General features: G+C 55.2%; 1 protein-coding gene across 1 annotated transcript in view; it reads left to right on the top strand.

Annotated features, from left to right (window-relative positions):
• Positions 1-11,866, top strand: part of MRC2 (mannose receptor C type 2) — a 51,629-nt gene extending 39,763 nt beyond the window's left edge. Inside the window, exons 13-31 of the mRNA XM_054574906.1 lie at positions 692-834; positions 1,930-2,032; positions 2,307-2,445; positions 2,556-2,591; positions 2,857-3,017; positions 3,121-3,188; positions 3,926-4,026; positions 4,330-4,472; positions 7,102-7,216; positions 7,343-7,506; positions 7,692-7,800; positions 8,317-8,555; positions 8,672-8,840; positions 8,935-9,084; positions 9,391-9,510; positions 9,704-9,883; positions 10,363-10,389; positions 10,498-10,793; positions 11,508-11,866. Coding sequence (XP_054430881.1) covers positions 692-834; positions 1,930-2,032; positions 2,307-2,445; positions 2,556-2,591; positions 2,857-3,017; positions 3,121-3,188; positions 3,926-4,026; positions 4,330-4,472; positions 7,102-7,216; positions 7,343-7,506; positions 7,692-7,800; positions 8,317-8,555; positions 8,672-8,840; positions 8,935-9,084; positions 9,391-9,510; positions 9,704-9,883; positions 10,363-10,389; positions 10,498-10,721 — 2,391 coding nt within the window. The 3' untranslated portion in view covers positions 10,722-10,793; positions 11,508-11,866. The remainder of the gene's footprint in view (positions 1-691; positions 835-1,929; positions 2,033-2,306; positions 2,446-2,555; positions 2,592-2,856; positions 3,018-3,120; positions 3,189-3,925; positions 4,027-4,329; positions 4,473-7,101; positions 7,217-7,342; positions 7,507-7,691; positions 7,801-8,316; positions 8,556-8,671; positions 8,841-8,934; positions 9,085-9,390; positions 9,511-9,703; positions 9,884-10,362; positions 10,390-10,497; positions 10,794-11,507) is intronic.
• The last annotated feature ends 528 nt before the right edge of the window (positions 11,867-12,394 follow it).

The raw sequence follows: 12,394 nt of genomic DNA on the forward strand, positions 1-12,394 counted from the left end.
AGAGAAGAGCAAAAGAGGCAGCTCACCTTGACGAGGGGGTCCCGGTGAGACCTGGCCACGGTCCAGGCGGTATCCCTGGAAACACTTCTGCCCACAGTGGACTACACACAGAGCATTTATGGTGAAACTCTTGTCAGTGGAATCTGAGACCTGGCACATAGTAGGTGCTCAGTAAACATTTGAGGAATTGATGAAACCATACAGATCATTGGTTTCAGAGGTTTCCACATCTGTGGGGGCCTCTTCTGGGAGTTTGGTAAAAATACAGTGTTCAGGCTGCCACTGTGGAGATGGGGATTCAGTAGGTTGGTGTGGGGCCTGATAATCCGCACTTTAAAACCTCACTGGTGTGGGAGCCACTGATGTAGCCCATGGGCTTTTGTTACATGAAAAAGACTGAAGTCCAGGGAGGGGAAGGGACTTGCCCACGGTACACGGCGGCTCTGCTGTGGCCAGCGCTCCTGTCTCACTGCAGGTTGGGGGACTGGGCAGCAATGTTCTGCAGGAGCGGCCTGTGTTGGCTCCTCTCCTCTGGGGCTCATTCTCTCCTGAGCAGATGTGTCTTAACCAGCCTGGACCGCTGTCCAGTGGGGCCCCAGCCCTGGTCCCCGCTGCTGTCAGGGCGGGCAGGTGTCCCCTGGGGAAGTGGGCCATTGGGGACAGCTTGGACAGCTGGACTCTGCTCCTGCAGGTGTTCAGCTCAGAGCGGCTGCAGGACAAGAAGAGCTGGGTCCAGGCCCAGGGGGCCTGCCAGGAGTTGGGGGCCCAGCTGCTGAGCCTGGCCAGCTATGAGGAGGAGCACTTTGTGGCCAACATGCTCAACAAGATCTTCGGGTACTGAGCCTGGGGCAGTGGCCTGTGTGCACGTGTGTGTGACTCCTGGCTTTGCAAGGCAGGGTGAAGGCTACTCCCATGAGGCCTGTGTGAGGGCTTGGAGTGACCTGTGTATCTGCTCCTAGTGCCAAGACCATTCTGTCCCCCTCAAGTAGCCCTGGTCTCCCTGGGACCCGAGACCCAGGGTTGCCCACCAGCGTCACAGAGCCAGCAACAGCTGCCTCCCCAGACTCACACACTTCTATACAAGTAACTGACCTCCCCAACCCTCCTTCTCTATTGCAAAAGCTTGTAGAAGCTGATCCAAGTCAAATGTTCCCCCCTCCCACCCTACACCATCCCACACTCCTTGACAAAATGTTTGTCCTGAAAGACAGGAGGAGAAAGGCTACAAAAGTGAGCATTTGCCTGTGGGGTACCTCCAGAACTCCATCTCTGTCCTGTGGGCCCTGGGCATCCGATGACACACACACAGCACCTGTGGTCCCCTTAGCTCTGGGAAAGGTCCCGATGGATCCAGGCTTCCTGAGATCTTAATTCCAGGGATATCTCCTCCCAGCGAACATCATGATTACATTATTTGACTAGTAATTATAATAGCTCATATTGATCGCTTCACACCAGGCACCAGGTACTGTGCTAAACATTTAATCCTCATTTAATCCTCTTAGTAACCCTAGGAAGTAGATATTATCTTTGACCCTGTGGACTGATAGGTTGGGTTATTTCCCCAAAGTCACAGAGCTGGTCCACAGGGTGAACCAGGCCTGGAATCCAGGTTTAGCTGATTCCAGAGCCCAGGTGTATCCATCCGCATCCACTTCCTAAACTCCCTAAAGTCAAAGCCTCCAGTCTTGCTGGCAGAGCACACCCAGCCCAAGGGGAAGCCAGGGAAGTGAGCCAGACCAGCCACCACCCCCTGAACTGGGCGCCACGGTCAGTGTCCCCCCTTCCCTGGTGAGCTTGAAGCCCAGATGGAGAGGCCCCAGGCCCTCAGGACTGCCCAGACCAGAGCTGCAAGGGGCAGGGGGCACGTTTGACACCTAACTTCTCTCACCCCACTCTCTCTGTCTCAACCCCTGGGCTGTGCTGAAGTGAATCTGAGCCCGAGATCCATGAGCAGCATTGGTTCTGGATGGGCCTGAACCGTCGAGATCCCAGTGCAGGCCAGAGCTGGCGCTGGAGCGACGGCCTCGGGGTGAGGGGGCCTGAAGCGGGAGGGCGGGGACCTGGGTGGTCGGGTCTTGGTGGTGGGCGAGGTCTGTTGCGGGGCGGGACGGGGCCTGGAGATGGTTGAGATTTATCACAGGTGAGGCCTCCGCCCCGAGCTGGCAGGGAAAGGAAAGAAGGGCGGTGGGGACGTCCAGCCCAGGTTGGGGTTTTCCAACTCAGGCCAGGTCTCTGTTCCGGAGGTGGGGTTGGCCTGCACCTCGTGCCGGAGGACCCTCTCCCACTCTAACCTCCGTCCTTAGTTCTCTTACCATAATTTTGACCGGAGCCGGCATGATGATGACGACATCCGGGGCTGTGCAGTGCTCGACCTGGCCTCTCTGCAGTGGGTGGCCTTGCAGTGCGAGACGCAGCTGGACTGGATCTGCAAGATCCCTCGAGGTTGAGTGGGGTGGCTCTGGGGGACTGGGGATGGGGTGAAGGGCTAAGGCTGGGAACCCACGGGCGGGGCTCCTTTTCCTGCAGCGTCTTTGTCTACATTGTCCCTGCAGGCGCAGACGTGCGGGAGCCTGATGTCAGCCCGCAAGGTGAGGCCCCCTGCGCACCACACCCCCCATAGCAGTCCAGAGGGGAAGGGGCAGCACCTCTAGGGCAGGGCCTGGCTGGCACAGAAGAGGGTTAGGGGTTCCAGCTGAGAGACGGGGCACCTGCAGCCCTATCAGCCTGGGTCGGGTGGGCTCGTGGGCCCACCTGCCTGCCCTCGCTCTGCCCTGGACCCACCTTGTCGCCCCCCGAGGCCAGGCAGGCAGCTTCAGCTTGGCCAGCTCTTCCACACCAGCGTTACCCCTGCAGGCCGGCGGGAGTGGCTGCGTTTCCAGGATGCTGAGTACAAGTTCTTCGAGCACCACTCCATGTGGAGTCAGGCCCAGCGCATCTGTACGTGGTTCCGGGCCGAGCTGGCCTCTGTGCACAGCCAGGCTGAGCTGGATTTCCTGGGACACAACCTGCAGAAGGTGGGCCTATACGTGGGCACAGGGAGAAGTGGGCGCACACTTGGGCAGGGCCAGCAGCAGAAGAGGCCCTGCCAACACTAACCTGCCCGCCTTCCTTGCCTAGTTCTCCCGGGGCCAGGAGCAACACTGGTGGATTGGCCTGCACACCTCAGAGAGCGATGGACGCTTCAGGTAGGGGGCGGGGGGCGGAGGGCGAGGGCAGGGGGCAGCAGGTGTGGGAGAGGGCACTTGCATGGATGGCCAGCCTCGGCCCCGGGCTGGAGGTAGGGAGGCTGCACAACACAGATACACGTAGACCTAGATCTGAATCTAAATCTGCCCCTCCCTGCTTGTGTGACCTTAAGCAAGTGACTTAACCTTCCTGGGCCTCAATTTTCTCATCTGAATGTGAGAATAAAGGGAACTGCTTAGAGGGGTTGTTGTGAGGATTCGAAATAAGGTATGCGAAGTCCTTAGCACAGCATCCAGCACATTATCGGGCACTAAGTCATGGCAACTCATATGATGCTGGAGTCACTCAGGAATAAGGTCCCCCCGGGACATGGGCAAGTACATATGACAGTCCAGAAGGGGCCTCATTTATGCAGGGCCTGCCCACTACGCACTCAGGCAGGAAGGACAGGACCGTGCAGGTATCAGCACACTGTTGTCCTTGGAGCCCGGACCTGGGATCCTTAGACTTCTTCCTTAGTTAGAGAAACTGGTGCCCAGGGAGACTGGGGCCTTGCCTGGAGGCACCAGTCCTTGGGTCCCCAGCGCACTGAGCACAGCAGTGCTCCTCAGCCTACAGATGAGCTCCTGAACTTGGGCCCTTCCCCGTCCCCTTCCCCGTGGCCTTCTGTGCTGCATTTGGAGGCAGTGAGGCCTGGGGCCAGTGCTGGGGTCACCCCTGCTTGGTGCCATTGCAGGTGGACAGATGGTTCCGTTATAAACTTCATCTCCTGGGCACCTGGCAAGCCCCGGCCCATCGGCAAAGATAAGAAGTGCGTGTACATGACCGCCAGCCGAGGTGAGGGGGAGGTGGGGGCGGAGAGGGCGCAAAAGCCCAGGAGAGGGTTGATGTTGGGGGCAGTAACATGAGCCTGGGCAGGGCCTTCAGTCTCTTCTCCTCTTCTTAGTTCCCACAACTCAAGAAGGTCTAGACCAGAGAGGGGAGGACCTGTCCCTACGGTCCCGCAGCCAGAGAACTTGAGTTCAAAGTTGGGTGCAGAGACCTGAGCCTCATCACAGCCTCCTCTCAGGGCCTGAGATGAGGGTGGTGCCTTCCTTGCCCCGAGCTCGCAGTGACTCTCCTCTCCTCCGCTTTCTGCAGAGGACTGGGGGGACCAGAGATGCCTGACGGCCTTGCCCTACGTCTGCAAGCGCAGCAACAGCACCAGAAAGACGCAGCCCCCCGACCTGCCACCCACGGTCCTGGGGGGCTGCCCCTCTGGCTGGAACCAGTTCCTCAACAAGGTAGGAGGTGAGGGGTACCTGGGAGTCAGGGGAGAGGGTGTGACTAGGAGCAGGCCCAGCCTCAGGGGCCCTGGCCTTTGAATGTCAACGTCACGGCCCCTTACTGGTCCCATCAACCTCTCCCACTTGGCCCCACAGCCATGGCTAGATTCTTTGGAAAATGACTCAGTGTAGTACATTTTCTGAACCACCAGTAAATAAGGTGTCCAAAGAGTTTTAGTGTTTTCTGGATCAGCGGTTGTTAAACATTTTGACAATAAACTCCTATTAGTAAAACAAAATATTGAAGTTTGTGTATACATTGTATATTATATACATTATATATGTACCTTATATATGTACATTATATATACATATACATTATATATGTGTCTACAAAAAATATATTTGCCTTTATACTAATGTGACATATATATGAAAATATGCACAAGAACAAAAGAATGTAAAGCATGAGCTAAAAGTTTAAATACAGTATTTTTATATTTTTAACTTTTTCTATATTAGTGGTATGAAAAAATCATTGTGCTCACTCAATGATCAATTATAATCACTATTAATATTTAAATAATTATGTAGAGCACAGTGGTTGCATATTCCTCTTTCAAAAAAATCTTGGTCTGACACTTCGGGATTCATGACTCACAGGTCTTGTATGACGTTCCAGTTATTTCCAAACGTGATTTTAATGGTTGTTGCAGGTTAAAAAGTTGTCTTACAAAAGACAAATTGATTGAAGTGAAAAAAGTTCATGTCTGTGGCTTGGCTTTCTAAGGCATTCTCTCCATCTTTCTGTCTTTCTATACCAGTTAAATGAAGGGTGTTTTTTTGTTTTGTTTTTTAATTGACAAGTAAATTTCTGCATTTTAAACTAATCTGTCTCATAAAATTAGTCAGAAGACTTGATCAAGTAGGTTATTATTTTTTTTAAATAACATTTAGAAAATTTTCCTCCCAAGTGTTTTGAGTGTGCAGGTAGGAAAGTTTGGGGCAATAATATTAATTAGAATCGGTATGTTTCCAAACATGTTGTCTTTTTTAAGTTTTTTTTTATATGTTGATTGATTGTAAAGAGAGAGAGGAACGGGAAGAGAGACAGAAACATCGATTTGTTGTCCCACTTATTGACGCATTCATTGGTAGCCTCTTGTATGTGCCCTGACCTGAGATCAAACCCACAGCTTTGATGTATGGGGACTGAGCTCCAACCAGCTGAGCTACCCTGCTAAGCACGTTTTCAAAACGGTCCCTCGAAAAGTGGCTGTTTGCACCCTGGGCCGATCGATCAGACCTGAGTAGGCTGCCATTGTTTTTACAAGTGGCCGGAAGAAGCTGATTCCAGGAAGAGGAGGTCACCATTTCCGTGTTGGTGGTGCTGCCACCATTAGCCTGGCTTCCACCCAGGTTTCTTTGCAGGATATTGTAAGACCGCTCGGCCTGACTGTGGAGACTAGATTAGGTAACCTTCGATCATATAGTCCATAAACCTTTGTCATACATTGGAGTGCAGCCAGCCTCTTAGCGTCCTGGAGCTCTTCCTCTCAGAATATTCGAGTATTACACCTTTTCTACTAAAAAAGAGAAAGAAATAAGGTACATGTATTATTAAAACTTTAGAAAATATAGAAAGGAAACTCACACTCTCCAGAGATAGTAACTATCAGTATGTGTTGTTTCCCTTCCCACCTTTTTCCACATAATTGAGTTTGTACTAAATAACATGATTTCATACCCAGTTTTTTGGTCCGTGTCATATTTTGAACATTTTCTTATTTCATTAAATTTTTCCAAAAACGTGTTTTCATGGCTTCTTCCGCCTAGTATAAAACAGAATATATTTTACATGTTTTTTTTTTTTTCCCCTGATTGCACTGCCTCTGAGCAGAAAATTACTATAAATAATTTATTTCCAAAGAAAGAGTCTTCACTTGATAAAGATTTCCCACACAGGGGGTTCCTTTGACCTTATGGAAGTAATGAAGGTGGGAAAAGACAAACATAAAATTACAAGATTTAGAACCTGCTCCCGTGCAAAGGTCATTCAAAAATAAAGATAAGTCCTGGCTGGTGTGGCTCCGTGGATGGCGCGCCAGCCTGCAAATGGAAAGCCCGCCGGTTTAATTCCCAGTCAGGGCACACGCCTGGGTTGCTGACTGGGTCCCTGGTTGGAGGCGTGTGAAAGGTGACCTATCGAAGTTTCTCTCCCTGTCTGTCTCCCTCCCTTCCCCTCTCTCTAAAAATAAATAATTAAAATTTAAAAAAAAAGATAAAAGTATCCAGAGATAAGCATGTATGTTCAAAGGGCAAGAGAATTCAGACAATATTTCTGAAGATGCTTAGCAGAAAGTGAGGTGGTGCTTGGCCCAGGTGCTGTTCTCATAGGTAGTAGAGCCTTTGGTGGCCCCAAGAAATCCTCCCACTAAAACTTCCCCGAAGTGTGGGCAAGTGCATGTGACCTGCTGCGCCAGGTTGAGAGGGCGCTGGAGACTGGCTCAAGGAGACCCAGGTGTCCTGGTTCTGAAGGCCCCCAAAGCCTCCCCAGGGCCTGCTCCTGAGGGGGTACTCACTGGCGTTTCTGGGTTTGTGGGACAGGGAGTGGAGCTGGACCTCACGCCTATCCCCCTTCCGCCAGTGTTTCCGAATCCAGGGCCAGGACCCCCAGGACCGGGTGAAGTGGTCAGAGGCACAGTTCTCCTGTGAACAGCAAGAGGCACAGCTGGTCACCATTGCCAACCCCTTAGAGCAAGGTAGGGCCAGCCCCTGGGGAGGCCCCAAGGCCCCAGTGTCCTCTGACACAGTCCCCAAAAGTGGCCAGTGCAGAGTGAGCAGGGGGCTGCCTGTTCGCTTATAACTCTCTCTTCTGGGGACTGTAGCATTCATCACAGCCAGCCTGCCCAATGTGACTTTTGACCTTTGGATTGGCCTCCATGCCTCGCAGAGGGACTTCCAGTGGGTGGAGCAAGAGCCTGTGCTATACGCCAACTGGGCACCAGGGGAGCCTTCGGGCCCTAGCCCGGCTCCCAGTGGCAACATACCGGTGAGGAAGCCACACCCCCTCTCCTTTGCCACCCACCCTCTGCCCCACTGCCCTAGCTTGCGGTGCTTGCCTTCACTCCCCGGGTCCCCCCTCTTCCAGCCTTTTTGCTGATAGTGCCTTTTGGGGGCAGTGGCACAAGGTGGAGGCAGCTGTCGGGGCTCCCCTGAGCAGCTCCTCTCCCCCAGACCAGCTGCGCGGTGGCCCTGCACAGCCCCTCAACCCACTTCACTGGCCGCTGGGATGATCGGAGCTGCACGGAGGAGACGCATGGCTTCATCTGCCAGAAGGGCACAGGTACATGCCACCAGTGAACTTGGAAGCCCCAGCACCACTGGGCTAGATGCTGTGGCCATGCCAGGAGGAAGGAAGCGTGGTTCCTGACCGCACCCTAAGAGTCCTGTGCCCGCTTGGGAAACACGGGCAGAAAGGCCCGGTGCCGATCAGAGGGAAAGGCAGTGAGCACGGAGGGGCTCAGGAGGAAGGTTTTGGGTATGAAAGCCTGGCCAGGAAAAACGAGATGCTAGGCATCCATGGCATCAAGCAATCTGAGGTTCTATCTGAGGCTCCATCCACTCTCTGCATGGGTTCCTCTGTCCTGGGTTCCTAGGGTTGAAGGTACTTGCTTGCTCCTTGATTAATTGGCAAGAATATATCATTAATCATAACATTGGCTAACACTTAGTGTTAGTCTGTAAGCCCTGTACCCAGTAGAGACCTGCTCTCTGCTTCATGTCTGGCACTCCCCCAGCCTCATGCCGGGAGTGGGATGAGGGAGGCAGAGCCACCTGAGCCCTTTCTCCTTCCTTGTAGACCCCTTGCTGAGCCCATCCCCGGCAGCGTCGCCCCCTGCCCCGGGGGCTGAGCTCTCCTACCTCAACGGTTCCTTCCGGCTGCTGAAGAAACCACTGAGCTGGCATGAAGCCCTCTTACTGTGTGAGAGCCGCAACTCCAGCCTGGCACACGTGCCTGACCCCTACACCCAGGCCTTCCTCACACTGGCCGCCCGAGGATTGCGCACGCCACTCTGGATCGGGCTGGCCAGTGAAGAGGTGGGCTCCCAAACTCCCCCGGTTTCCCTCCGTGCCCCTCCCTAACCCCTGCCGTCCCTGCCCCCACCTTCCTGGCTGGTCCCCTTCCTCCCACCCTGATAGCCTCTCCTGCCCAGGGCTCCCGGAGGTACTCCTGGGTCTCGGAGGAGCCGCTGAGCTACGTGAGCTGGCAGGACAGGGAGCCCCAGCATATAGGGGGCTGTGCCTACGTGGATGTGGATGGGGCCTGGCGCACTACCAGCTGTGAAACCAAGTTGCAGGGGGCGGTGTGCGGAGCTAACAGTGGTGAGTGCTCACCCGCTGGAGTGGCGGCATGGACAAAATGTAGACCATTCCAGAGAGGACTCTGGGCCACTTCCTCTGTTTTGCACCCCCTCAGGGCCCCCTCCTCCCCGAAGAATAAGCTACCATGGCAGCTGCCCCCAGGACCTGGCTGACTCTGCATGGATTCCCTTCCGGGAGCACTGTTACTCCTTCCACATGGAGCTGCGGCTGGGACACAAGGAGGCGCTGCAGCGCTGCCAGCGAGGTGGGCAGGGCAGGCCAGAGCCCCCTCGGGCATTTCAGGAGGTGACCCCTCTCGTGGACACGTACACCCCATGAACGCTGTCCCCACGCTCCAGTCTTTCCAAAGAAGCTAAGACATAAGCGCCCTGTCATGTTCCCGTAGACCACGTGTAACGTTACATGGTATCTCTCTACTGCCTACACATACGTGCGGGGACTCCACACCATCCTCTACTCAGGCTGCCAGAGAGTGGGGCTGGGGCCTCTGGTGGGGCTCTGCCACCCCAGGGGACCCACCTATCCTGACATGGACCTTCTCTGTGTCCAGTGGGTGGGACGGTCCTGTCCATTCGGGATGAGATGGAGAACGTGTTTGTCTGGGAGCATCTACAGAGCTTTGAGGGCCAGAGTCGGGGCGCCTGGCTCGGCATGAACTTCAGCCCCAAAGGTGGGTACCCTGTGTGTGGGGTGGGGAGGCTGAGCGCTCAGGCTGTAGGGGAGATGCCCTTCACCAGGGCCTGGTGGGGGTGAGGCTTTTGGGAGGGGGAGTGGGTTCTAGAACAGGTTTGCTCTTTTCCACCTCCTCCTGCCCTGCCTTGTCTGTCCTCCCCCATGCCCCCTTAGTGCCTTCTTTCCCATAGGGGGCACCCTGGTCTGGCAGGACAACACAGCTGTGAATTACTCCAACTGGGGCCCCCCCGGCCTGAGCCCCAGCATGCTGAGCCACAACAGCTGCTACTGGATCCAGAGCAGCAGCGGGCTCTGGCGGCCTGGCGCCTGCACCAACATCACCATGGGCGTTGTCTGCAAGCTCCCTCGAGGTGAGCGCCCTGGCAGGCGCACGTCCTGCTTCTCCCACTCCCACGGAGCTGGCACTGGGGTGGGGCCAGGGGCCAATTCTCATTCTGCAGGAGACACAGTGCAGGGGAAGACTTAGACAGACAAGTCTGGGGCCGCTGGAACCCTCCCCTGGGTAAATTGGCCTGTAGAAAGGACTGACTCTTTCTACAAATTTCCAAGCTAGAGAGCAAACCCGTCATTTTGCAGTGGTTAAGGGCATGGACAGGGTTCAAACCCCGGGCAAACCACTAATCAACTCCTGACCTTGGGCAATTTACTTAAACTCTATGGCCTCAGTTTTCTCATGTGTAAAATGGGGATAATAATACTACCTACAAGAGTAAATGAGCTGATAAAAGTGTCTGGCACTCAGGGGGTCTCTCGATGTGTTTGCTTCTTGTCCTATTATTACTACCACCTCTATTATTACTGGTAACTGGTCTCTCCCTCTTCCCTGCAGCTGAGGAGAGACGCTTCCCCCCATCAGGTGAGTGGAAGGCAGGGCTGAGACTCCTTTTCCCCACATTTTGAGAGGTGGGCAGCGGGCTGCCTGGCAGTGGCGGGGCTTCTTGACCGAGTGCCTGTCTTGTCGCAGCAGCCCTCCCAGAGAACCCGGCGGCCCTGGTGGTGGTGCTGATGGCAGTGCTGCTGCTCCTGGCACTGGTGACTGCGGCCCTGATCCTCTACCGGCGGCGACAGAGTGTCGAGCGTGGCGCCTTCGAGGGCGCCCGCTACAGCCGCAGCTCCTCCAGCCCCAGCGAGGCCACTGAGAAGAACATCCTGGTGTCTGACATGGAAATGAACGAGCAGCAGGAGTAGAGCTAAGGGCGTGGGCAGGGCCCGGCAGGAGGAACTGGGTCAGCTGGGCCCCCCCACCAGCTACCAGGGCAGGTGGCCTATGGAGGGGTGTCCTTGGGGGCCAGGGTCGGGGCTGGGCGTGGCCTGGGCTGGCAGGGCCCCTCCCTCCCTGGAGGGTTGGGCTGAGACTGGCTGAGTGCAGTGTGATGTTTCCTTTTTTGGGTCCTGAGGTCTAAGGTCTTGACCTGGGCCTGTGCCCCCACAGTAACCAGAGGCAGGACGAAGCCTCTTTCTGCCTCTTTCTCCCTCTTTCTCCCTAGACTCCCCTGCCCAGGCCTGCTGACCAAGCCCCAGGACCCCCTTCTCACTGCGGAGCCTGCGGAGCTTCGGCTGAGCCCTCAGCCAGCCTGTTGCTTCTCTCCTTCCCACCTGGCAGCCTCAGCTCTGAGCCCCTCCCCCAGCTCCTCTCCTTGCTTCTCACTCAGCTCTTCCTTCTGAGCCAGGGCCCTGTGGTTTGGGGAGTCCTCTTGCTCTTGGTTGGGGTCAGCTTGAGGAGTCAAGTGTCCATCACTCCTGGGCCTGCTAGGGTGGCCTTGGGGCATGGTAGGGGCGGTCTGGGTCAGGCCTGAGAACCAGGGCGCCAGTGGTGTCAGGTGGGCTAGAGAAAGGACCGGGGAGAAACATTCCACCTCCTGGGGGGGGACTGGGCTAGGCTGGGGTGTCATCTCCTGCCGGTCGGGGGAGGGCTTTAAAAAGTGCCTAAAGAGTCCCCTGTGGGGACCAAAATAAGTTCCTTAATGTTTCCAGCTCCTGGCTCTGATTTGGAGAGAGAGGAGGGTGTTGCCAGAGACCTGGGAGGCCTCCGAGAAGCGGGAGCCTTGGTTGGCTCCAGGTGCGCGCCCTCTAGTGGGGTCCAGAGGGACAGCACCCATGCTCCTGGTACGGCCTGTGCAGGGAGCTGACTGCCATTCCAAGAGGCCAGGATCCCAGCCCAGCGGAGTGTACGGCCAGTCCTGGTGCCACAGCGCGGGACAATGTGAACATGGACTCAAAGACATGGTCCTTTTTTTGTAGTTCTTTTTTTAATGTGCCATTATTGTAAAAAAAAAAAAAAACCCTAAAAAGAAAAGCACACAAATAAAACACCTTTAAGAGGCTTGAGAGAAGGGTTCCTGCCTCGTCCTGTGATGGGCCTTGTTCCTCATATCACTTAAGAGATAAATGCCATTTTTTAGCTGCCATCATTCATTATTTCTGCCGTGCACCATTTTGTTTCTATCGCTGAGCCTCACGGGGACATCTTCACTCTGGTCTCTTCTTCCAGGGCCTCACCTTTCTGGGCCTGCTCACCTTCTCTCTATTCCTGGAGAGTTATGTGGGTGTGAGCTCGGGCGACTTAGCTCAGCTTTCACCAGGTGTGAAATGGGAGAACAGGGCTCGCCTCCTAGGGTTGCTCTAAGGATATTGGAGGATTAAGTGAGGTCATCTGTGCACAGCAGCTAGCGCAGCGCCTCGAGCTCATGCAGTGAGAGCCCTATAAACGTCAGCTGTTACTGTTATTCCTGGGATGTGGCTCCGAGGGGAGCATTTGGGCTGCGCAGGCCAGCCCTGGGTGGGGGCTGCCCTCCATCCACCTTCCAGGGCAGCCTTTGAGCTTCAGGAAAGCGCACACTTGACTTTGGGAGCGTGGGCTC

The sequence above is a fragment of the Pteronotus mesoamericanus genome, unplaced genomic scaffold, assembly GCF_021234165.1.
Source record: "Pteronotus mesoamericanus isolate MK-2021 breed Mesoamerican mustached bat unplaced genomic scaffold, CSHL_Meso_final contig_269, whole genome shotgun sequence".
Lineage (NCBI taxonomy): Eukaryota > Metazoa > Chordata > Mammalia > Chiroptera > Mormoopidae > Pteronotus > Pteronotus mesoamericanus.